We start from the raw sequence: 26889 nt of genomic DNA on the forward strand, positions 1-26889 counted from the left end.
CCGTGTGTTCATGCTTCATTCATTGATGTGGTTGTTCAGTCAGGCCCCCGTTAGTGCAGACAAGTCACACATCTGACAAACTTTGCCTGTCCAAGTCTCCTTTCTTTTCTCCAAACCAGAAAAGTGCCTCAATACAAAATAAAATGAGGTCATTTTAATGCAGATGAAGTTGCTCCTTTTCAAATGAAGTCATGATAACCAAGTGTACGCTCCTTTGTTAAAAAACGATTGGTCTATTCAGTCGCTCTTTTCCTATTTCACTTCTGATAGTGATGAAGCAAGCTTTATTGTGAGGAACTGAGTGAACTGACTGAAAAAGAGTTGGCAGCATTTTATTTTGCCGCTGCCCCCCCTCTCACTCTCCCCCTCTTTCTCATTTTTCTTTGTCTATCTCTCATAGATATAAGTCCTCCAGCTCAGGGTGTTGATCATAGGCACGTACAGAAGGAGCTTGGCGAGGTCATAGTTCGGTTGCACAACCCTGTTGTCCTGAGTCCCACAACCATTCAGGTCACATGGACGGTAAGTGCAGTCTTTTTGCATATAGGATACAACTGTTTTTAACTGATGCTACACTTTCAGTAAGTGCAGCATTTTCATTTGTACAACTTGAGTCTAATCACTGGAAGAACTAAGATATATAAAATCATTTGATTTGTATGTGGTTTTCTTATCTCCCTGCATTCTTTTTACATCTTTGATTTTGTAAAATTGAGTCGTAAAGTCAGGATGCTTGATATGAAAGATCCCTCTTTGAAGCCAAAAAGGTGCTCCTTGAGGCTACCATTTGTTTTATGTCAGGAAATTTAAGTCAGGTTGTTCCCTAACACCTCAGCTTTGAAATATTGTAATTGGTGACTTTAAAGTAACTGAACATCAAATAGCTGAGAAATTGTTTCTTTCAACCGCGCTGAACATCAAAAGAGATGTCAGAGACATCTGGTTGCTCATCAATCTTCCATATGTCTTCAGCTGCTTCCCTCTGAGAGCACAGACTATGCGGAGATGAAATTAGATTGAAATAAATGTTTGTGCTTGAACTGTATTTTGTGAACAGAAGTTTTCCTACCACCTTGAGATGATACATTAATCTTATTTTAGTCTCATACATACAAACAATACAAGCACACACCTGCTCCTCCACTGTACGTTTGCACATATTGCCTCACCACAAGAATCAACACATTATGTCTGAAAATGTGACATTTTTATTTAATCTAAAAATGTGAAATCAGCTACAGGATGATTTTTTTTATTTAATTGTATGCTAATGAGGACAAAAAGGCTATTTATATTATTCAAAGCTGAGGTGTTCATACCGTATATGTGCATGTTTATTTTGATTGCGGTGCTATACATCACTCAAGTCCAGGTATTTACAGTAGTAACCACCCAGCACTTAGTGGCATGGAGTGCCTCTTTCCATTTTCGATTGAACCACATTAGCAATTTTCCTGTTGACATGTTTATTGACCCCTATAATAAGTCTCACCCCAAGACTTGGTAGCTAATTTAAAGCTAACGCACTGCTTTATGATGGTTATGTACAATCAACAAAAACATGGCTACCTAATCAATCAGGGGTCCTTTCAGTAAACAGGGGGGCACTCTCAGAGAGCTTTTATATTCTCAAATCATTCCATTAATAAAAGTCACGCATCCATTTTGCTGATTTACTCGGGCTACACTGGCAAAAAAACAGCTGCTTAATATCCTACTTGAAAGCCCCGCTCACTTCTTCTACTGTTAACAAGCCATTACAATGAGTTATGCGCCAGCTCCTCCTCTGCATAAAATCAGCTTTTTAAGAAATTCAATTTTAAGAGAGGGGTCTTTTGTGGGTTGCAGGGGGCTATCACACTTCCAGTCTCTCCGTCTTTTCTATGGGACAGATCTGCTGTTATCACCTCTGCTGTGTATTCTCCTCATGTCCCCAGGGTGTCTGTATTTGTTGCTGCACAACATTCTCATGCAGCCCATCTTAGATGTGTCGGAATCTGCTTTCCACTGTCACTAGTTATTATTTATTATACATTGGAGACATGCACATGTCCTTTAAGGTGGCATTAAGGAAAGTCTTTTTAATAGAGGAGGGAACACTTTTGGGCTGCGAGCTGGGCATATGAGGTAATGTCATGGTGTTAATTGAGCTAAGTGTGTCATAACTGGTGATGAAAGGCCCATTAAACGAGTGGCAACCTCTAAAGTGTCATGAATGCAATACTGCGAGGAAGAAATTCATTGCAGAAAAAACATCCTTTTATATTACCTAGCGGCTGGGCCAAGATAGCATCTACCAATCTCCTCTGCACAGTTCTTTTTCCGCTGAAGTACAACAGTAATCTTGTCTTCATTCACTCTCTCAGGTGGATCGTCAGTCCCAGTTCATCCAGGGTTATAGAGTTCTTTACAGGCAGACATCAGGACTGCCTTCACCAGGTCCATGGCTGACCCAGGATGTAAAGGTCCCTTCTGAGCGCAGTGTCATCCTCTCTGGACTTAAAAAGGGGATTGTGTATGAGATCAAGGTCCGTCCTTATTTCAACGAGTTTCAAGGCATGGACAGTGAATCTAGAACGGCTCGTACAACTGAGGAAGGTATGGAGAAGAAGAACGTACTGAATATTTGTAGATTCCAAATAACAAATGCGGGATGATGGTTGACACATGACCCCACAGGCTGCTTTCATGTTGGTTTTTGTCAGAATATCACAGGCACCTCTGCCTCTCCCTTTGATACTGAGAACTGAGGAATATATGTGTGAATGTGTGTGTGTGCATGCATGTTTGTGCCTGTCTGTCTGACCTTCCTGCTGTGCCTTTTTTTTGTTTATGATTGGTGGTGTTAGTGCCAACCTTCTTCTAATCCATCACCCAGCAGCCACAGGCCTGAGCTGTGATTGGACACAGCACACACTTCCTCCCGTGAATATGATCTGTCGCCCAAAGCTTGATTCATACAGGCTCTGACAAGGCTACAGAGCAGCGTGGCACAATATCACACACACACAGGTCTGTTTGGATGAATTTACTGTTTTGACCTATGCCAAAACACAAATGCATCCAACAGCACTGCACCGGCTTTGCCTCAACCTTCCAGTCTAAGAACAGCAATTAAATAATGATGTTATGTGAAGTAAAGACATGCAGTATGTGCGTGCAACAGCACAAAAAGACAAATACAGACTCTTTATACTGAAGACAAAGCCCATCTTGCCACAGCATATTTAGGCCTGCATGTATAGGAGACAGTTCACATCCTGTCTGTGTGACAGGCCCATTTATTTTCCCTTCCTCAGAGGGACCATATCTCCTGTGGCCAGCCAGTGTACGCACTGCTGTAGTGGAACTGCCATCACATTACAGCTGTCCCCAACACACACACACAGTAAACGCATGCATGCCAGCACACAACCTCTCCCTAAGGCCACCAGAACCTGCATGTCCAAGCTATTACCAATGCTGATAACTCTCCCTGCTTCTCCTCTATCTGCATCCCAGTTCCTCAGAGAACTTGACCACTTTCTATTTCTGTCACAACCCCGCTGCTGTGCCTGGTCATAGCTGATACACCGTCAAACACACAGCTCTAGGCTCCTCTGAGACTCTGGGACTACTGAGAGGGGCAGCTAGATGGATAGGGAAGTCTTGTTCAGAGGGTGATTAAAACTAAGGTTGTCCATTAGCTAACAGAATTAGAGAATCCCAGGAGCAGGTCCAGACGGGCGCAGGGTTACAGTATGCACAGCACTCCAATGCTGTGTCCATCTTTGTTTTCTCCCTCCTCCTTTTTCACACATTCTCTCCCTCTCCATCTGGACAGACATGTCATGGCTGATAAATGAACTTCATCTACGGTTGCCATCTGATTCCTACTGAAAAATTGTCCAAGAAGTCACTAAGGAGGCCCATCTTTTATGCAAAATAATGCTTATTTAGGGGGAAGGGAATTCAGTAATGTTTGTATAAATGTTAATTTGTAGTGGACTGGTCTTCATCCACATTGATGGGTGTCCCTGGGGAAAATCTACTGGTTTCCACCCACTGCTTTACATTACCTATTGGCTCCTTATTTTGTATGGATATGATATGTTTGTATTCCTTCATCATGCAGCACAGCACTGTGTGTGCGCGAGAGACAAGGGGTCACATTCCTGCCTGCCATACATCAATCCGCTAATGGCTCTATTAGCACAGCCTCCGGGGCCTCTAATGAAAAATGTGTATTGTTTAGTGCAAATATGCATGATAATAAGCTGCTAAATCATTCATAACATTAACTTTGAACGACATTGTCTCTGATGGCTGCCACGAGCCAATCCAGCACTTTGTCACCTGGATGTAATGCAGCGTTGGAAAGCCCTGAGCATGATGGTTGATCAGATGCTCCCTTGCTAGATTGTTTCTAATCTGGCCAAGGTGTTGGGTTCATCATTGGACCCATTCATCTTCCACCATGCCAGGGCCTCCTGGCTCTCTTGGGGCCGGTGTGGCCAATCGCGCTGAGGGATGAGCACAGATTTACAGGGTGACACGTGCCATTTTGGATGGAGGCGAGGTGAGGGAGAGGCAGCCCAGGAGTAATTGACCTGTCAGTATTCTGCTGTGGTGCTGCTCTCCTGCCAGCCACTGCGGAAATGAGAAAACATTATTTTTAAAACGTTATTTCCAGTTGGGCCAACTGTTATTTATTTTTCCTCTGTTACCCCTTGTGGGGTCAGAAGATTGTTGCCATCAGAATAACAACAGAGTGAGGTTTATGAAAGCTTGACTTGTCTTGTTTCTATCCACTCTCTGTCTGCCTGTGGACAGAGCCGATTCATTTAGTTGTGCCTTGCTCTGAAGCTCCCCTCTGATCCTTACGTACTGGCTTTAGTTTCATCCCGCTGATCGATGGAATCAGTCAATATGTTTACCGAGACCTTGTTTCCTTTCCCTGAAATGTATTTTTTTTTTCATATTTCCTTCCCGTCTGTGCTTCATCCTATAAGCTCGTTGACCTGCATGCCACCCTGGCTCGGTCAGTGTCGGAGTCTTAGTTTTAGAGCACTTGCCTGACTGTGCCAGGTTGTCATTCCACAAATCAATACCTGTATTCTCTCTGCAAATCCACCAGGCTGGAGCAGAGGATATACTAGATATTAAATCATTGTGAAACATTAAAGATAGGCTATAGCCTTGTCAGACCCGCCCTGGTCTTCATGTAAATCCCCCTCTAATGAGACATCTTGACAGCCTTCAGCCACCTGTGCCATCCCCGAAGAATAACATTCCTTGACAACGCATGTGTGTGTGTCTTTTTGTGTGCGTATATATTTATTATCTCCTGTTCAGACACATTCAGATGTACAATACTGCTGTGCATGTCAATATTACAATTATAAATACCCTGAAAACAAAGTAGTTTGCCTACAACAGTGACTTTAAGTATCTTAATGACATGTAAATGTTCCAACTAATTCTATTACATGAGTTCAATATAAAGGGTCACATTTAACCAACCAGTAGGTGTGTGCATGTTTTATTACAGAAAACAGAGTAATTTTAAATGCATTACTTATATGTATAATACTTGAATAATAAACACTTGAAAAACACATTATGTTTATGTTGAAGTTCCCCTTAACATTTTATGTAATAACTGAATAACACATAACGTTAATGTATAAGTCTTCATTAATTTAATTAAATCGTAAGTTATTCTATTTATTTACACTGACTCAACATGATAGAAAACTTTGCAATAAAGCAGACACCTTAAATTAAACATGTTTGTAATAAAAATTAGATGGAAAATGTACATGCAATTAAAAATACATTAAGTCACTGTTTAAGGCAAAATATTTTTTGAGTGTACTATATTATAACCTCTTAACCAGTCTTATTTTGTGCCTCTTCTTTCAGCTCCCAGTGCCCCTCCTCAGCAGGTAACAGTTCTGACAGTGGGAAACCAGAACAGCACTTCCATTAGCATCTCCTGGGACCCTCCTCCACCAGACCACCAGAACGGCATCATCCAAGAGTACAAGGTTTGTCCCAGCGAGTCAGCATGGATTCTCATTTAACTTATACAAAGCCAAGTGGAATCAACTGCCTCTCTGTTTTTCCTCCTCTCTGCATTAGATCTGGTGTCTGGGGAATGAGACACGTTTTCATGTAAATAAGACGGTGGATGCAGCTATACGCTCGGTGGTGGTAGGCGGGCTGCAGGTGGGAGTGGTGTACCGGGTGGAAGTGGCTGCCAGCACAAGCGCAGGGGTTGGAGTCAAGAGTGAACCTCATTCTATTATTATCGGTAAGACTGAATGATTAAAAAGCATTCATAACTTTTCAACCTCCTGTTCAAGTTTTTCTATATGCTTGCATCAATGTTCACAAAGAATAATATTGTTTTTCAGTGTCAGTGGATGATTTTAGCAAAACAACCAAGAGTGTGAATGTTTTGGCTAAATACTAGGAATTGCCAAATGGATAATATTGTTGAAATACTACTATTTTGATATGTGGCCTTACCACGTATGATTTATGTGGAGCTGAGGCAGATTGTGCCTGATTTGACCCATAACTGATGGCTTGGCCTGTAGCATGTTCTTATTTCCCCAGTGTCACTCACATAATCCATCTCCAAGAGCAGAGCCCCAAGCTTGCAGCTATAATATATTGTGCGTTTGCGTGTCTGTGGATGTGCGAATGGGTGTGTGTTCATGTGGTTACAAAGATAAAGAGTATTTCTGCAACTTTGCAGGCGTGCACATATAATATGTGCATTTTTATCTTTATGAGCGTGTATTTGTTCCTGTCAATGTGTGGGAACATTTGATTGTGCTCCAAGAAATAGTGTCAGGCAGGCTAGTGAGGGTGAGCTGCGATTAGAGATCAATACAGGCCAGGATCCTCTCATTTCACATGGTGTGTTTTACCGGCAATGGAGTGAATTAGGGGCTGAGCTTAGCAAACAACCAGCTCACCTGGAGGGTTTGTTGTAAGCTTTTCGGCTTTGTCTTTTTCAGTCTGTACATTATATTTCACTGCACATCCTTTAGATCTATGTCCTGCTCCCTTGGTCAATATCTCAGCTATAATTCATCAGACCTACTTTCTTTGAGCTTAATCTAGCCCTAACCCTGTCTTGATGTATCCCTAGGTGTTGTTTCTGCACTGCGAGGAGGTAGAACATTCCCAAGCCCTTCAGTGTCACTTTGGCGATTGTTTCAACTTCACCTTGAAGCAGCAGATCATGCACAACAGCATTGCTATTATTTCCTGCTTCTCTCCAGAAGGTATCACATTAATGTTCCTGTTTATCTCTGTGCCCTCAGGTAAGGAGTTTCGGGACGTGATTATACATGGAAACCGGAACAACAGCATCACAGAGCAGATCACTGATGTGGTGAAACAGCCTGCTTTTATCGCCGGTATCGGAGGGGCCTGCTGGGTCATCCTAATGGGCTTCAGCATCTGGCTCTACTGGAGGAGAAAGAAGAGAAAGGGCCTGAGCAACTACGCAGGTTAGACTGATCATAGTCTCACTGTAACCTATGCTAATTTACGCTGACATTCTGCTCTTGTGCTTGAGCAAACAGTGGAAAATGCTCCATTGTTCAACTAATATTTTTTCTTCCGTCAAAGCAGGAGTATGTTTCATTCAATCAGTACAGTTTTGATGAAAGTTGCTAGCAGTGAGGTTCAGATGGCTACGGTGTTAAAGCTCAACAGGGAGACAGATGTCAGTGTGAGCCATTTCCAGAAGGCTACAGTTTTTGACAAACCCACCCACGGTGTTGGTTAATAGCCCATGGTGGTCGAGCTGAGTGGGCAGACTGGACTCTCTGCTGGTCACTGAAGCTGGAGTTCGTCCAGCTCTCCTCCCACACACTGACCCTGACATCTTATTGAATGACCCGCAGTCAATACTAGCAACCACCAAGTCCACATACACTACCAAGGGATACAAGATTTAATTAGAGAGCTGAAAATAGTAATGAACTCACACATGCGTGCCGCAGCCAGTATAGCACTATATTCTAACATTAGTTCTTGCCCTTTAACAAGCAGAAATTCAAGAGAAAAATATTTCCTTCTTCTAATTTTTAGCAGGTCAAAAAAAGGCATTTTCAGTCACAGCTACTATGAGCTGGCTTTATTAATTTGCTCTTAATTTCTGTTTGTTGCATTTATATGTTTGTGTGTTGTTTGGTTTTGTGCCGCTGTCTCTGCACCTTGGGCCTCTGAGCTGGCTGCTTTCCTGGCTGTCGCTCTGCACGCTGGGTGACGATGCGGTCTCAAATTCTCTGACCCTCAGCACCTCTCGTCTTGACCCCGTCCCCGGCGTGCAGATACCCCTAAAGCACCGCTTATCTCTGCAGGCTTTTAACACACAACTTCTCTGTCTTCTTGTTTTGCAGTTCAGTCCTTCACCTTCACCCCTGCAGGTACTGTTCATTTGTCCCGTCTCCTCACCCCACCTCAACGCAGATTCATCTCCTTCCCCGCTTATAGTATATATGCTTGGATTGTCCGACTGTTGGTCATGGCTGGTGCAAATCCAAACTTCATAACCATGAAAGCAATTTATCCAACCAGAGATGCAAATTCACACCTCAGAGATATGCTATTGGCCATGACCAGAGCCCTGCAAACTTAAGCCCCTATTCCTGCCAAACCTGCGGCCTTATTGTGTTGTAATTGTGTATGTCTGTTGTGGCTATGTGTTTTATGAATGTACTTTCATCCTGTTTTGTGTATCTTTTTTTGTGGTGCAGGGTAAGACTGTCCATTTCCCTCTTCTCCCAATAACCTTCTTCATTTTTGTTTTCTTTTTAAGACTCGGATCGTGTTGTAATCTACATATCTGTTCTCCATAGGTGTCAGTTAGGCAGCTGGCTGGTGTGTTTGATTATTTTTTCCCTTTCCTTCCATTTATATTTTTTGTTCTTTACTTGTGACAATTTTCCCCCCACTGCTGTGACTATACATATCTGGCTGAATTTATTTTGTTTATCTGTAAACTAGAGCCATTGAGAATGATGTAACAGTGTTATATTGTTGAAATCTGTAGCCTGAGTGGAACCAACACAGTACAGATCATTTATCTGTGGATGGAGTGGAGTGAGAGAAGCCTATCCAAAACACTAAATATTGGATGTAAAGTTAAAGTACAAAAATGCATTGCAGATGGATATTTGAATTATGCCTAGAGGCTTCTGTAGTGTACAGTATCAGTGTATCTGATAGCTGTGGTACAGTGAGTCAGGGGTCAGCACAGGGCCCTTCCCTCTGTTTCCTGGATTTACTGACAACCATAACTAATACAATTTTTTGGTAAAGTATACATGTAGCCACGGGGTCCCTGTGGAGCCTATGCCAAAAACCCAATTAACTCTGGCCTTTCCACAACAGCTGTAACAACAGATTATGGAACACATTAGTATGTTAGTGAAACACACCTTAGACAAGCAGGAGAGGAAGCGGGTTATCTCACTAAAAGAGTTTTGAGTGGCAAGCACAAAACAAGGTCAGATCTAGCAGAGATTATGGAGTTAGAGTGAGGTGATATTTAGGACATGAGCCAAAGTGCGGCTGAAGAGTCTTACAGCGCTGCTCTTCTCTGTATTGACAATTAGTTGATGTATTGAGAGTGTCCTGCCTCAGCCTCCTAAAGCTGTCAGTACATGAGAGGTAAATCACTACACTGTTGAGGCAGACGGCCAAGCAGGAAGGAGATTTGATGGAATTTTTATACGCTGATTATGTCCACCCCCCCTTAATGCTTATTAAAGGGGATTAATCTGTATTCATATTGGAGAAAGTGCTTATCTGGAAGACGGAGGCGAGAAGCACAGCCCATGCCGCCGTGTCACTCTGGCTAACATAAAAGTATTTCACAGCAGCCCAGAAATGTGCCTGAGCACAGATAGGGACTTCAGAGGCCTTCCCGCTGCACAGCCTCCCCTCCCCTCGCCTCCACCACCTCCTCCTGTCAGTCCTCTCTCAAGCAACAGAGAGTTCTCTAATGCAAGTTTGTTGGTGGTGGAACAAAGAGAAATGGCTTTAGCTATGACTGAATAAGGAATGCCAACTGTGTCTCGAGCTGTCAAAGCTATATTTTATTTAGGCAGACCTGCAGTGCTAGTTTTATCTGTGTAAAACTTGTGTTAGCTGTAAGTATTTAAATTCCACTTGCTGCTATAAAGCTTAATGCAGGAAATAAACTACAGTTTTGATTTGTGTTCCTCTTGTTTGAAATCCTACAATTCTGTTCATGAGAGACAAAATTGGATTAAATGAGCTTAGGTAATGTTGGTGATTCATTAAAACGTCCTGTAAGCAGCCTTTGTAATCTATTGTGGGAGTTTCCTCTCCCTGTCAACTGCGTTGCTACGTCACCCACAGAAAAGCCCCCTCTCTCTCGCCCATGTCTGGGCTTGTTGTGGAATCAACCTGAATTGAAACAGAAAAGAGAGGAGGAATGTTCAGCCTCCTTCTCTCTTTAATCTCCATCTGTGGAACAAATGAGCCAAATTACTAACAGCTCTCCTTCTCTCTCTTGAGTAAACCAGCTCCCTTTTTCCCCTCCCCCCCCCATCGGTATGCGGTGATTTCCGAAAACTCTTGCTGCTTTTCTGTGTTTCCTGTGATCCATTGAAGTTCTTACATGCTTAGAACTCTCGACGCTGCTTTGTCATCATGGTCGTTGAACAGAGATGAAATGGAGCCTTCACAGCCGTCTCTCACTTTGAGCCATGGAGTTTTACTAGCCGCTGACAAAGAGCGCGGTCCTTGTTATCTATACATCACTGTAATGGAACAGGCCACGTGTATGGCTTCTGGGGGAGCCCTTCTTGCTGAAGGATCAGTAACTCAGCCTCCATGCTTGCAGATAGAAAACTCAACGTGATTAATGAGCCCTCTGCCTTTTCTAATCATTTTTTGGCTGAGATTTAATCACAAATCTGATAATAACTCAGCAGCAAAATAAGAAAGATGAAATGAGTTTTGCCTCTCATCAGGCATCTTGTCCTTGAGGAACACATGACATCTCCACTTATGCAAAGCAAAGCAATATGCAATCCTCATCACTGGACTTTTTTTTTTAATTTTCATGAAAGGCATTGGACGCAGAGGGACATCTGCATCCCTTAGTGAATCCATCAACTATCTAGCTGTGTAAGAACAAGAGAAGAGATGAAGACATAGCTGGTGAAGGGCAGGCTGGACAATACTAAAGAGAGAATGTGTCTGATCTTAATTATGGAAATAAATCCTGGTTGTTTGCTATGAATTATAGAAACTTAACCCAGCTTTGTCTTTTTTTTCTTCCCTCATTTTCCTCTGTCTTTCTTTTCTGACTTCAGTGACATTTCAGAGAGTCGATGGTGGTCTGATGAGCAATGGAAGGTGAGTGTGGTCAATATTGCAAGCAAGTAAACAAAAATCTTCCCTTCATTAATATTTCATCCTCTCTGTCCTAAGCTTTACATGTCTTAACACAACCGTTTCCTCCACAGTCATGCATCAAGTCTACAGCAAGCTTTTTTTGATTCTAACGCTGATAAATGACTGATAGATTGAAAGATAACCAATACCTGTTTGTGTGCCTGCCATGCAAACCGGCGTGCAAATATACATTTCTAGCACATTTCTGTTCATGCATCGATAGATGGACTCATAAATCTCCTCAACAGAATTAACAGAAACAATTTAAGCAGAGAGTGCTTTTATTTTGTCATTTATCTTCCGCTGCCGGCTACAGGCAACCCAGAAGCCCTCTGGAGTGATAAATTTGCCTGTCACCTTGCGTGGGCGGCTGGGATCTGAGCACATGTAATAATGTAAAAATAATTACCCAGGGGAGAGACGGTAGAGGTACCCCGCTTGCACCCCCATACAGCTTGCTCCATTTCAGTGTGTGTCGCTGAAAGAGAGAGGGGCTACAGAGACGAGGGCACATCTCAATGACACCAGTTACTGAGCCTTTGTGGGTATTCAAGAGACTCCCTTGAGAATCCCGGGCTTCTGTCTATCTACTGCTTATCACACCTGACTAGGTAAAGCCTCCAGATCTCAAACACTCAGCGAGAGATTGCCAACTAAATCTGACCCTGTGTGTCTTGGCTTTTGGGAATGTGTCTCTTCTGCTGTCTGGTTGCAGCATTTTTATATTTATGCTTTTTTTCCCCCGTTACTGTGTTTGTATGACTGGATGCCACAATGGACGATTTTGCCTATATTGTTCTGTGAGCTGCCAGCACGCTCTCAATGAATTAGCTACGCTACTTGCCATGCCTTTTCTCATCTACTTTCTGCTGTAGTGTTTTTCCTTCAATTTTCCACATAAGTGGTTCTGATTCTCACTCCAGCGAATGGGATTTGAAATGTCTGTATTTGTGGTGCTCTATATTTGTCATATCTTTAGTCAGGAGCAGCAACTGCCTCAATTTTCACCACACTGGAATAGGATGCAGTGTGGAACTGTTATTCCAACAAGAGCCTCGGATCCGTTAGTCACTGTAGTGCCATCAAATCCCAGATGTTGCAACGTGCCCATCTGCCCTGAGAGGGAAAATGTGTAGCAGAGTATCAGAGGAAAATGTGTTCATTTGTTACATGAGATGTTTATTGCATTAATTAGACAATAGCAAATGAAGCCACGTCTGTTTCCAGTTTCTCATTGGCTCCTGCCAAATTGCCCTGACTGAACAATTACAGTTAATCGATCACAAAATAAATGATTCATGGAAGATGAATAGGCTGCAGATTGGTGGACCTGGACGATTTGACATTGGCTGCTCAATTGAAATTGATAAAAGCCGATAAGGGCTCATTCCTTATCCCCCTGCCAATAGGGAGATTGTAATTAGGAGGTAGTAATAACTTCCTATCTTGGCACTGATCAATATTTTAGTAAAGCAGATTCACTCCTATAGGTGGGGAGAACAGGCTGAGCATTGCAATGAACAGGTTTCACAAACACTGTTGCTATGGAGATTCCTTTACATACCAGGATCTGAATGCTAAATGACAGCATGAGTTAATCTAGAAAGTAATCGGTGTTTCCCATTGCTCTAAGTGTTAGCTAATGTCTAGACTTTTAATCCAAGTTCCATTCACGAGTCTGTGGGACCATAAATACCTGATTTATGAAGTTGCTCTGGAATTAATATCTCTCACTTGGCTTATTTATGGGGAGCTCAGTGTCGGGCATCTTAGGCAGTATTTATGGTTTCCTACCCATCACAAGTAACTGAAATGTCCAGCAGGAAGACGAAATGCTTCAAATCAAATTTTATCTACCAAGGTTGCCATCCATCCTGTGCTGGCCAGGGATTAAAAGTTAGGTGCTGACTTTTTATTAGATGTATGACCCTGTGTCCACCTGCTCACCATTACCCCACCATCTCACAAACAAACGGAGTCTCACACACACACACACACATATATATAACAAATATCCTCAGTAGAAATCAGTCTTATTCTAATTATCCTCAGCAGGAATACTGCTGTGTGATAAATACAAGGACGATGCAACCATTTCCACTGTCAGCTCCTTGTCTTTCAAATGGTCTTTCTCAAGTGAGCTGAGGGACGAGTCAAGTGAGACAAGTAATGAGACAAAGGCATGTTTTTTTACTTTAGACGGTGTACAATTGTGGTGCAGTCTTGCTGGAGTCAACAAAAGAAAACATTATTCTCATCTTTTTCAGCTGCTTGGAATTTTTAGTCTGACAGATGTTAAGCGCATGAGAGGCAGAGAGAGGAGGGAGAGAAGGAGGAGGTGGAGGCGTAGAAGGGGAGAATGAAGGAAAATGGGGTTAGGGAAAGATGGTATGGCAAGAGAGAATAATGGCAGTGGGGAAACATGGCAGCTAGAAACAGAGGTAGGAAGGACGTTGGGAGATGTATTACCCTATAAAAGTGCATCTGTCTGATGCACAGCCATCAATTTGAATGACTTGTCTCCCCCGAGGGCCTGTTTTGGCATTCAGAAACCACAGCGAGGGCTCTTAGCTTGCCAGGGCTGCAGTTCATTTGGACTCCCCCCTCTGTGGAACAGCTCTTCTCATTAGAACCTGTGGCTGAGGAAGAGACTGACTGCAGCACACCCATTACCTGCCCTTGTCCTCAGGGCTTGATTCTTATCCCAGTCCCTCAGAGCCAACACGTCACCACACTGGAGCTAAGACAAAAACACCCATCAGGCAGCCTGGATGCTAACTACTGTGATGCGCAGCTTCTCAGAGTGCACATACAGTATGTATCTGTTGTCTGCTACAAACAGCACTGCTGGGCGCTGACAGTGGGGTGTGCTGTGTTTCTGAGATGATAATACCATCTGCTTCATCACATATGAGGCTTTTCTGACCTATGTAGGGTGTTTTGTCTGCTTAAAATGTACTTATTTTGTATCTTCTAATTTCGTTCCTTCTTAATCCATTTCAATGCCAAGTGGGTGTGATGTATCAATGAAGTGGCACATAAACAAAGGCATTTAACTCCATCTCATTCTCATTTAACTCCATCTGTGTTACGCATGGTAACTAGCATAAGACGTGATTGTACAGTAAAGTGGCCCTAATGGCCTCCCAGCAGTCACCCATGACAGGTTAAAGTCTTAATGGCTGCTTTTTATGGGTCTCACCCCCTCAGGAGGGACACAACACCTGTTAAATGGAGCTGCCCTCGCCCATATGCAGGCATCCCACAAGTGGGTCATGGGCATCATGGTGGGGCTAGAGCCGGGGTTTGACGTCTCATCAAATAAGATGTAGACTGTCTGGACATCGCCACAAGGGGTTGATGAGAAAACACAGCAGAATGAGCAAGATATTAATGAATAAGGAAACAGCATACATGTGGGTGTCCGTGTGCACTGCTGTATGTGTGTGCAGAGAGCAAATGCATGCATTAGTGTCTCCACAGTGTGCTTTTGCATTAATAACTGAGGGAATGTGACAAAGACACAGCAGGAGAAACAGAGAGATAAAGGGCTGTGTTTGCCTGAAGGAATTCCAACTTTGTGGGGGGAGAAATGTATCCGTACAGTATTTCCCCCTATCTCAGAAGTGTTTCATTAGCTCCAGTGGCTTACGGCAAGCTTATCTCACGCAAACACACATTCTTGTGCACAAACTAACATTTAAACATATGTTTGATTTTTTTGTCTGCACATTGTCTCGCTGCTGATTGCTGTCATGTTATTTTATTCATTATTTCCAAATCCAGTAACGTAATGCAGAAATAAACCATGCATAATAATGTTTTTGTATTAATGTAATAGCTTATGTTTAATCTACTGTTTCATCCTGTGTTTCTGTCTAGCCGGCCGGGCCTGCTGAATGCCAGTGACCCAGGTTACCCCTGGTTAGCGGACTCTTGGCCAGCCACCAGCCTGCCTGTCAACAGCAGCTCCGGGGGACCCAATGACCTGAGTAACTTTGGCCGAGGAGGTGAGTGCCCTGGTGCTGTCCCCGGTGCATTGAGAAACAGACCATAGGAGATGAAAGATGATGGCCTGCCCTCCTTTCTGTTCTTGAGACGCTCCTGTTGTTCATCATGTACATATATGCATATTCCATTTGTGTTTGGGTGTATATTTATATATCACATCAGAGGACAGCTAGAGCATTAACAGCAGGGCCTCTGCTGTCACCAGGCTGAGTAATGGCAAATAGTCCAGCCTGGTGTCATGGCCCATACCTCAGAGCTAGAGAATGTGAGGGGAGAGACGGGCAGAGGAGCAGGGGGTGGATGGCTGTTTGAAAGGATGGTCTTGAGCAGCCAGTCGTGAAGGACAGGCGCAGCTTGACTGGCGCAGATGCGGACACTTCCGCCACGGCTCTACATCATCTTCCCTTCACTGGGCATGCAAACCATGCACTACGGAGAGAGTCTGCTTGCTCATTCCCTGGCTCTCTCTCTCTCCCTCCGTTCATTCTTCTGTCAACACACACACATGCAGAGTAGCAGCGTTTTCCCTCATGAACAGAGAAGGGAGGGGAGTGAGATATTCACACATGTGGAGGGGAAACAAGGCACCTTGACTGGGAGGCTGAGGGTTGGAACGCTTGAATAACTGGGATGAACTTTTTGAATGAGGTGAACCTGTTAAGTGCTGTTCCCTAAGATGCGAGCTTAACTGAAAGCACAAAGGACCAAACTGTAATTCTATAACACTCCAGGACCTCATGCACTTTGTATCCCAGGTCTCTCAAGGTCTGATGTACAGGGATCGTCCTCTTCTCTTCATCTGCCATAAAAACTAGAACCATTTTTATACAAACTCTCTACGGGGTTACAGGTCTAGTGTGTAGGATTTATGGGGGCAGAAAAGGATTATTCATAATTCTGTTTTCATTAGTGTATAAATCATCTGTAACTAAGAATTGTGTTTTCAAGAGTCTGCCATGTTACAAAACAAACACTGGCTCTTGAGAGAGCTTTTGGGCCCCCAAAGGGAAGGATGACATGAGGGGTGTTCAGTTGGGTGCAATCTGCAACCTCACCGCTAAATGCCACTAAATTCTACACACTGGATCTTTAAAGCCATCCTGTAAAGTCCCATCCGTCCTCTTTTCAAGATCTTCCCACTGGGCAAGGAGATAAGACGGGCACCATGCTCTCTGATGGAGCCATCTACAGCAGCATAGACTTCACCACCAAAGCCAACTACAACAGCCCTGGCCAAACATCCCAGGCCACACCCTATGCCACCACCCAGATTCTCCATTCCAGCAGCATCCACGAGCTGGCAGTAGACCTGCCTGAGGCCCAGTGGAAGGCCTCACTCCAGGCCAAGCAGGAGATGGCCAACCTGGGGTACTCACTGCCCGACAAGAACTCCTGCAACAACAGTAAGTCAAACTGAGACAGTGAGTGTGCTAATGGCGATTTGTGGGGATGTTGTTGCCCTCACAAGTCTTTTATATATGATTGTGTCCCCAAGAGATTATTCTTATCCAGTGACATCAAAAACAAAGTGAATTAACCCAGATCAAAAGCCACAAATTTACAGTTACAACAAGTTTTCCAACAAAAGTATTTGAAGCCTTTCCAAACCCACTGTGGTTGGGAGGAGTTTGTCCTAAAAAGAGTCATTTTTCCCCCGGCAGACATCATCTTGGTTACTCTCCAAGGTTGAATAAACATCTTTTGAAGGAGCAGTGCCGCTAATTCATCTATCCATTCTCTTGCTGGGTTTTCATGGTGGTGCAACTCCTTCAGTTTTTAGAGTAATTGTTAATCCATTTTAGCTTGACTAATATTTAAGAAATTAATCCAAATTAATTACAGTGGATTTGATGCAGGATTTTTTAAAGCCGAGTGGAGTTTCATACTTTAGGTGTAATGAGTATTCCTCGGCTGTCTTCTTATACATATTTATGATCTCATTTTCCAACAGTCTAAAACAGATTAATTATTGTCTTTACATAGTCCCTTTAATCCAATGAATCTTTAAAAACTACTTTTTCAAATTCTCCCTGACATTATTTTAAGAAGTATGATCTCATATGATTATGTACATCTCTCTGAGGGGAGACAAATATTGTATTAAAAACTCTACTATTGACTCATTTATCCAGTTTCTTGAAATGAAAAGAGTTGTATTAATGATTAGCGCTATGCTTTTCAAATCAACAACAAATCAAATTTGTCCTGCAAATGTTTTGCCTGTTGCATACAAATCAGAAAGTGAATGACAGGTTGAACAAGTGCTCCCCGTTGAATGTATGAATCCTGAATTTGTCCTGCTTGCTCAATGCTCTAACTGCATGTTTGCATGTGCTTGTGCTAACTGCCAAACACCTGACGCCACTGTGATTTTTGCCCTTTAACCCCCACTGTAGCCCTCCTTTTCATTCCTGACTACCGTTTGGCCGATGGATTGTCTAATAGAATCCCACACAACCAATCACAAGATTTCAGCACCACCAGCTCGCACAACAGCTCAGAGCGAAGCGGCAGTCTCTCAGGTTGGTTTACGCAGCAGAGAATCTTATAAAGCAAACTAGGATGCTCTCTGGGGCTCTGCCGCTTGACTTTATGATTGACTGATGTGTTAATTGCTTTATTGATCTGTTATTTGCATGTACTAACATGACATCTAAGAGAATTTATATGAACACGTGTCCCTTTCCCTCACCAGAGATGCTTTGCTCACTCAGCTCCCACTGCTTACAGTTTATTTCATGTGGATGCTATAGAGTCTTATTTTTAGTTATATGTGGTTCTGAGTACAGTAGCTTCTACTGTACTGTATGTAGTCATGCTGTTATTTACATAGGAGTTGACAGCTTATTAGAGCATAAAGAAAGAATAATACTATGATCTCCTGACGGTATATGGCTGCAAGTGCTAAGGCTGGGTTTCTGCCATATCAGCCGGTCCTTGTAAGGGCTTTGTCTCTCACTGTGTGAGTGAGCAGACGGGAATAGGGGCAAAGGGAGTCTTTCAGACAGAGTGGACACACTCTGGACACACACATACACACACACACACACACACCATTAGAGATGCTTGGCTGGGTAAAGTGGCAAAAATACCTCCCTTTTTCCCTCTTCTCCTAATGGTGGCTGACTACACTAAAACCCATGTTCAGAGAATTACAATGTCATTTATAGGACACCAAGGCAGCCCTCTGCCTGCCTCCCCTCCACTCTCCTCTTTTATCTAGTTACAAGCCACTGCCTTAACTGGTCTCTAATTCAATGCTCTGGCACACAGTGGGTTGGAGAGAAGGATGTGAAGTGGCCATGCCTTACAGGGAGATTCCTCCTATAGACACGAAGGTTACTAAGGGCCCAGACTGGGCTTGGCACATGCTGTATTATAATTTCATGAGACGGAGAGAAAACATCATTAACAAGAAAGATCTGTGCACAGAGTACAGTGATATGCCAGAGAATATGCTTTAAAATAATGGTCTAGCAGATAGTAAATAAGGCTATAGCCAGCAGCCTGTTAGCTTAGCTTAGCGTAAAGACTGGAAGTAGGGGGAAACCCCTAGCCAAGTCCTGTCCAAAGGTAACAAAATCTGCCTTCCAGCATAAAACCCCACTTGTAAAACCACAACTTAAACCACAACAAGATGTAAAATATAAATTATTAAGCTTCAGAAGTGTACTGTAGGTGGATTTGGTAACGTTGGACAGAGCCAAGCTTGCCGTTTCTCCTGCTTCCAGTCTTTATGCTAAGCTAAGCTAACTATTGTTTACATCTAACTAGGCAAGAAAGCAAATACAAACGTCTCCCAAAATGTTGAATTATTTCTTAAATGAGTTTTAATGTTATTTGATATACAGTAAAAACACAAAATAATACCTTTACATATTCAGTGTCAATGGTAAAAAATTAAATATCAAAATTTGACTGAAAGAGATAATAATCAGGTATCTAAATAAAGTATACTATAAAACTGAATCCCCTACATAATATGTGATTTTTATGAGATCCATTGCTATATTGAACAGGTGGGAGGCACTAAAATGAGTTTTCTCACTATATGTCTTCTCTATACTGTACATCGTACCACAGAGATGGGAATTTGTACAAGCTAAGACTTGATTCAGACTTCAACCAAAGTAAACTCAGCATCTGAGCGGGGGAAAAGTTGAAGTAGCGGTGTCTTGCTCTCCCTCTGAGGAGATGGAAGGAATAATGAATGTCAGGTCTGAAGGAGGAGAGCAGGATGAAAAGGAACAGAAATAGAGCAGCTTTCATGGCAGCATGGATCTCCACTGGGGACAAGAAGCTGCTCATTAAAACCTTTCTTAGTGTAAGGGAGAAGAGGTAGCTGCTGTTTTCTGTGTTTTCTGTAGCGGTTTGAGACCCTGAAGACTCCCGCACTCTCCCTCACACGCTGTGAACCTCCATAATTATGAGAAGTCCATGGTTGTTTGTGACCTATTGTGCCCCTGCACTCTCCATATTTGTTGCATCTCACCTCATTATGTAACATGTTGTCTTTATTTTTAGTTAAAAAAATGATGATACATGACTTTCAGTTATTTTGATGTCCTTTTTGAAATGATTCTCCCACTCAGAAGTTATATCTGGCTGCATAGTCTTTCTAGAGTCTCTGCTCTGTGGCTTTCCGCCTCAGCACTGACGCACCCAATGAAAACAAAGCAAGCTCAAGGCTATGCAGCCCTGCAGTTATAGGCTGGGAGCGCCCAAACCTTGGGTATAAATACCCAACGCAGAATCTATATTTAGGATGAGTTCCCCTTTGAAGAGAGGCCCAGTTTTGTCAGAGGAGATGGGTTCGCTGTGTAATTCCTGTATAGCTCCTAGCCACAGCCTCGCTCTGTATTTTTCATATTTGGGGTGAGCTGTTGTAATTCCAGTGCCAGACCATCTTTCCTAGAAGAGGCTCATTTACAATATTGATGGCTGGTCTTGTGTGGAGGGACTAAGGATGATTGAACAATCGCGTCAGCTCACCATTTATTGGTAAAAGTCAAGCGTCGCCCAGAGGTACGATTAGGAAACCCAATTACTTTCAGACTATACTTACACTGTGGTGCCGCCTGCCTTGGGCTTACAGTTGTTTCTTTTATTACTTCCATTCTTTATTAATCTTATTCTGACACCTATCTCCTCTTGTCTGATATTCCCTTCCTTGCCCCAGCATTTTTACCATGCTCATCTTTGAAGTGCTTTTGTTTTTCTTGCTGGTTGAAGACTTGAAAGAGCAACATGATTATAATTTTCTGGACTCAAAACATTTTTTGCACTGCTTATTTGTATTTCTCTGCCATCTGGCTTCCATGAAAATCAATAGAAATGTACCTCATTGCTTCTGTATGTTTCTCTCGATGACAGTGATCTACTTTTTACTGTGCCGGAGTCGAGGCAGTTTATTAGATTACATTGGAGTGCACGATGTTACATTGCACAAGATGCCGTATTGGCAGCTTTTTTGTGGCACTGGGAAAAGTGATTACAGGCCTTTGGCAGAGAAGGCTAACCAACAGATGACAGATACAAATGTGTTCAACAGAGTTTCCCAAAGATGGCTTTCACTAGTCTGTGCGGCCGGTGACGTCGATTTGAGGTATTTCCTGGATTGAGATTTAAGGTGTTTACTGGTATAGACGCACTTCAGCTGGCCACAAATGGACTCATATATGCAGATGCTGTACAGTATGTCTGCCTACTTCCCTTTCATGTGCATAATGTAAGAAACATGAGAGAAACATTACATATTAATAAACCTGCGTGCTCAAAAATTAATGGTATAGGGTAGGATTACACTACATGGAGATTCTTTGCGGTGTGTGATAAACTTGATAGATATTGTGTGAGACAAGATAAGATGCAATAAACAAAAACAAGTGTACATTTGTAATTTATTGAATAGATTTTTTACTGGACCAATGTACTGAACTCTGTCTTAGCATGATGGAAGAAGGAAAGACAAGTTTATGATAAAGCATTATTCAGACACAAGGCAATTCAGAGTGCTTCACAGGGGCATGGGAATACATTAAAATAAGACATTAAGAAAACATTAAAATTGCATTTATGAGACAATAAAAACAACAAAGTGACAAACAAAAATGAAAAAGAAGTTGCATTTTAAAGACAATATAAACAAAAGCAAGCAGTAGCAGTTACAGATTAAGGAAAAGTTAGATATCTAATTTATTGGAAGGCTGCAGTAAACAACAATATTTTAAGCTCCGGTGTAAATGAGCTAACAGTTTAAGCAGTCTTCAGGCTTGTTTCGCATACAAGGACCCACTCATCATTTTCAGTAATGTTCAAGAAACATTTTAAAATCATTATTATGTATGTTTAGTCAACCTTAACTGTTCCCTGTATTGATTGATACAAAAGTTGTGTTGCCGCAAAGGTTGATTTGCCTCATAGGTGTACCACGAAAATATAGTTTACGCCCAGTGGTTGGATGTTTTGGTCAAACAGATGGAACTTTCTACATGAATGAATCTTGTCTTTTCTGATATTGGTATACTTTTTCGTCTGTGTCGTGGCAGAAAAGATGGCAATGATGTTCAATATATGATGCATCATGTAGCTGTACTACAGTGTCGAACATTTATTGTGGACTATTAGGTGAGCACGGCAGGCAATTTTAAGGTTCCACCTTGAGCTTTAGGAAATTGGAGAGGCTACTCACATTTTATTAGTCAATACTATATTTTATAACCACACATTATATTTTATAGTGCTCATTTATTGAAATAACAATTAATTGATAATGACAATAATCATCATCAGCAGATACAGTTAATTATAAAAGAAAGAGCTCCTTTGGAAGTTGTATTAATATATATTTCCACATACACTAGTAGGTAAAGAGTTACTAAAGGAACTAGTAAAGACTGTTAAATGTAACCATCCAAAAATAGGTGGGTTTTTTTCCTTAATTTTTTTGGTAAATAAGAAATAAAACAGTTCTGAAATGTATCTAAAGTTATTGTAAATAAATTAAGTCATGTTTGTGTTTTTGTTGATAATCTTGCGTTTGCGTTTTGAATGATATGATGATTTACCCCGAGTAAGGGTTCATTTTCCATCAGCACATCTTAGTCTTCAGGAATATGTGTAAACTGTATATACCTTAACTCAAAAACACATTTGGGCTTGAAGTCAAATGTGTTTTGAAGAAAAAAAAGGTTTCTTTCACAGTGACCAAATCATATAAAACCCGGTATTGACCTGGCTGGCAGATTTATAAAGATGGATGGGACAGAGGAGAATCTGGTGTTGGAGGGATATGAGTGGAAATGGATGGGGTTAGCGGCTCTCCGGTGTAATAAAAGAAATGAAAGTAGTAATAGACTCTCAGTGAATTCCATTAGGGACACACTGACACTACACAAGCCATTCATTATGATGATGCTGTGAAGTGAGATATTTCATTGTGGAGCCCAAAGACTGGTGTTAAAGGGGACACTGAGGGATGGGTGGAGCACAAAGGTCTGCCTCGGCCTCGTTTACTGCCGTTCTCTCCTGTTTCTATGGAGATTTGAGTCTTTTCAGCCAATTAATCAATGGTAGCACGCTTTTCATCAGGCAACCTTGAGCTTTTCTATGTAAGCACTGACAGGCAGGGGCCCATTGAAATGTTGTATTTGAAACTGTGTATGATTTTCCAAGGGTATGTCAAAACCAAATGGATCTGTAATCTAACTAGCATGTATGGATTCAATTGAGTTTCTTGAGAAAACACATTTGTCACAAGCAGCTACTGTAATTTGCAATGCTATCCCACTTGTATATTAGTTTTTAATGGATTTTCTTTTACAATCTAATTTTCAATGACTCTGTCTCTTAAATGGATCCCTTCCTCTTCCTTTTGTAGGTGGAAAGGGAGGAAAGAAGAAGAAGACCAAGGCTGGCTCTAAACCTACTAAAGCCAATGGGTCCAACTGGGCCAATGTTCCCCTGCCCCCTCCCCCTGTACACCCTCTCCCTGGCACTGAGATGGACCATTACCCCAATGAGCACCATGAAGGAGGAGGGTATGTCTACTATACAAATATACTTCAGTATTCAGATATGATATGAACAGATGAATAATATTTTGCAGTATTATTTCATCTTTTGTTCATTTTATTTTAGATTTTGATGCTTAGCACTGACTTGAAAGTAGACAAGAAACTGAAAACTAGAGCTGATACTGATATTTTGGCGTAAAAAAACTCATACTCATCCCTTAAATTTGTACAAAGATAGTTAATGCATGCAGGATAGTTTATAGTTTAACAATATGAAACAATGATTCTAATATACAGATAAATTAGCCCAAGCATCTTTTTCTGCATTATGTTCTGTTATCGGCACATATCAGTTGGGCTTTAATGACAACCATATCAAAGTGCCAGCAAAATGGAAAAAAAGGCTTGTCCAATATTTTGTCAATATCTTTCTCAGTCATACACGATTAGACAATTTAATATCCATCTGGACCTCCTCCCATTATATGCACAATAGAGCTGCAACGATTAATCGACTAAGAAAATTAATCCAAAATAATTTGATAACTAAATAATCATTTCAGTCATTTTTCAAGCAAAGATGTCAAGCATTTAGTTACAGATTCATAAACTTAAGAATTTGGTGCATCTCTTTGTCATGTATGATGGTGAATAGTTGAACAAAAGACATTTGAGGAAGTGACTTTGGGAAATTGTGATGAGCATTTTTCACAATTTCTTTACCTTTTAAAGACTAAGCGATTAATCCAATAATCATGAAAAAACGGCAGACACATTGATAATGAAAGTAATTGTTTGTTTCAGCCCCAATACACAACCTCAAGTTTTGAGAAAACTCATGCAGTGTGGTCCAATCCAAGTCTGACTTGGTTATTTCCACCCAAGACATTATAAGTTACAGTTTAGACCCATTTTAGTCTCACTTTTTTATTGTTTTGAAATTGGGTTCAAACTGAATTCATATTTAATTGTTTGATTCATTTAGTTAAATGGTTAAAATATTGTAAAATGGCGACACAGAAGATGAAGCAGTATGAACTAATCATATAATTACCATCTCTGTTGTAGATGCACTTGCTCATTATTATCATCGTATGTTTCCTCCTCTGACTACATCAGTAGTAGAGAATCTTGTGTTTGTGCTTGCTGGAAAGAACAAGACAGAGCTTGCCAGTAGGAGCAACACCATACATTTCTGTTTGTAATAACAGGGTTCAGCTCTGTTTTCTCTGCGGCTAATTGCTGTACTTCTGGAGGAAAAAATGAAGGATCAATCTGTGTATAGTTTCCGCAGACAACCAGATACACACACACACACACACAGAAACTCATATACAGATGGCTGCAGATCAAACTATCTGCTGATCCTGTCTTCAATCTATGAGATGACTTCATGACTTGAAAATAAATGAAAGGGAAAAAAAAAACAATGTTCGAGCAGTCTCCTGCTGCTACTAGCTCGTAGACACACAGATGGTTTCAGATTAATCTATTTGCTGAATTCCACAGTGGAAAAAAATCATAATTGCATTGTTTCATAAAGAAAAAAAGCGAGACAGGCAGAGTGGGGGATTTATAGCAGCAGATTGTTATCTACCTCTGAGTCAGAAGGAGATGTAAAAAGCTGTCAGAGTTCTTAAATGTGTTTGATGCGATACCAATCGCTTCTTTTGTTTATATATATATACACTAATTACATGACTTTCTTAAATCAGCTGACAGATTTTTAACATTTAATTTAGTGTGCTGAATGAAACAGAAGCTCAAACATACTCTTCTGTAGTTACACAGTAACAGAGGCTTATTTAAATGTTAGTGTGTGTCTCTGTCTTTGGTCCAGTAGGTGCAATGTCCTCCTACTCCCATTTCCAATCTGGGAGAGTCATCTGCTTTAATGGGCTATCTGGCAAATGAAGAGTCCTGTGCACTGTAAATCTGAGGCTGCTCTTAATGGCAGCAGATTAAAACAGTTATGTCCTATGGAGTGTGCACTGACAAATTTCTTTAATGAACATTTTCTTTATGGCTAGTATTATTTCAGCATGTATAAGCACAGCTATGAGGAAGTGAAGCCTGACTACCTCCATAATTCCTCTCAGGACTGTCGTATAACGAATTCTTGCGAAAGTTGGACAAGGTCACAAAGCTCCAATCTTAGTGTATAGGAATTTCTTATAAAATATTTATATTCTTGTGCTGTATGCTATTCCCTCTCTATTCAGTAGCCTTTATATATTTATAGACATGACAATATCACACAGCTTGTTGTGGTTATGTTCCTGTCCACATGTTTTTTTCTTAATTTAATTTCTCATTAAGCTTTTAAACAAATTAGCGTAAGTCTGGATGATGACGACAGTTTAAACAGTTAGTTGATTAATATTTTAGTCAATTGACTGGAAATTAATTGGCAAATATTTTAATAATAGATTTTGTAACACTAAATGTCTTTGGGTTTGGACCGTTGAGTAGGTAAATAGGATCTCTCCCATATCCCCCTTTATCTAGGCCGACACCGATCCAAGATTTGCAGAAAACAGTTCAATAGTTTTTGTGTACCACCAACAAACAGACACGGGCAAAAACATAACCTCCTTAGTGGAGGTAATAATCCCTAGTTGCATCCCTAGATCAGACTGATCATCATCAGCTTTCAGAACCTTTGTGCAGTAAATATCTCTTCTCACATCAGGTATGAGAGTGATGGCTGGGGCCCGCCCATGCCCGTGCAGACCTATCTTCACCAGGGCATGGAGGATGAGCTGGAGGAAGAGGAGGAGAGGGTTCCCACCCCTCCCATTCGAGGGGTTGCCTCTTCCCCAGCTGCTGTGTCCTTTGGACAGCAGTCCACAGCCACCCTTACCCCTTCTCCCCGGGATGAGATGCAGCCCATGCTCCAGGCCCATTTGGATGAACTGACCAGAGCATACCAAATGGACATGGCAAAACAAACGTGGTAAACAACAAAGCTAGTATTTAATAGTCTTTATTGTAGTAATATGAAATACAGTCACACTACGAAACAGAAAAACATATTTTAATACGCAATTATCTATTTTCCATTTATCCATGAAGATATATTTTCATATTGCCTTGTTGTCATTTTAAAATGCTTACTGTACATTCTGTTCTGCAGGATTTACTTTGGTCCTGCAGTATTCTCCATGTCAACTGTGTGTGCAGTGGAGATAAACCCATTAATCATTTCATTTTAATGGGCCCATGCTACCACTTAGGCGACTACTATATTTTGCTCACTCTAAGAGACACAGTTTCTTACCCACGGTTGTTTACTCCCCCTACACCCATACGGCACATTCCATTGTTGTTGTGCTCATGCAAGTCAGATGAAGGCCATGCTTCATTCTGTCGGCAACGCGGAGAGAATGAGAGACTGGCATTCATTCATAATAGTGAAGTGGGGGGT

The 26889-nt window shown here is 41.6% G+C and overlaps 1 protein-coding gene across 1 annotated transcript in view; it reads left to right on the forward strand.

Moving 5' to 3' along the window:
* robo2 (roundabout, axon guidance receptor, homolog 2 (Drosophila)) overlaps positions 1 to 26889 on the forward strand; it is a 313492-nt gene that overhangs the window by 274318 nt on the left and 12285 nt on the right. The window contains exons 13-23 of the mRNA XM_073489795.1: positions 401 to 522; positions 2367 to 2598; positions 5905 to 6029; positions 6124 to 6295; positions 7320 to 7508; positions 11355 to 11397; positions 15319 to 15446; positions 16578 to 16850; positions 17844 to 17969; positions 23327 to 23486; positions 26155 to 26418. Of these exons, the coding sequence (XP_073345896.1) occupies positions 401 to 522; positions 2367 to 2598; positions 5905 to 6029; positions 6124 to 6295; positions 7320 to 7508; positions 11355 to 11397; positions 15319 to 15446; positions 16578 to 16850; positions 17844 to 17969; positions 23327 to 23486; positions 26155 to 26418 (1834 nt within the window). The remainder of the gene's footprint in view (positions 1 to 400; positions 523 to 2366; positions 2599 to 5904; positions 6030 to 6123; positions 6296 to 7319; positions 7509 to 11354; positions 11398 to 15318; positions 15447 to 16577; positions 16851 to 17843; positions 17970 to 23326; positions 23487 to 26154; positions 26419 to 26889) is intronic.

This window comes from Pagrus major, chromosome 2 (genome assembly GCF_040436345.1).
Source record: "Pagrus major chromosome 2, Pma_NU_1.0".
In the NCBI taxonomy this organism is placed as follows: domain Eukaryota; kingdom Metazoa; phylum Chordata; class Actinopteri; order Spariformes; family Sparidae; genus Pagrus; species Pagrus major.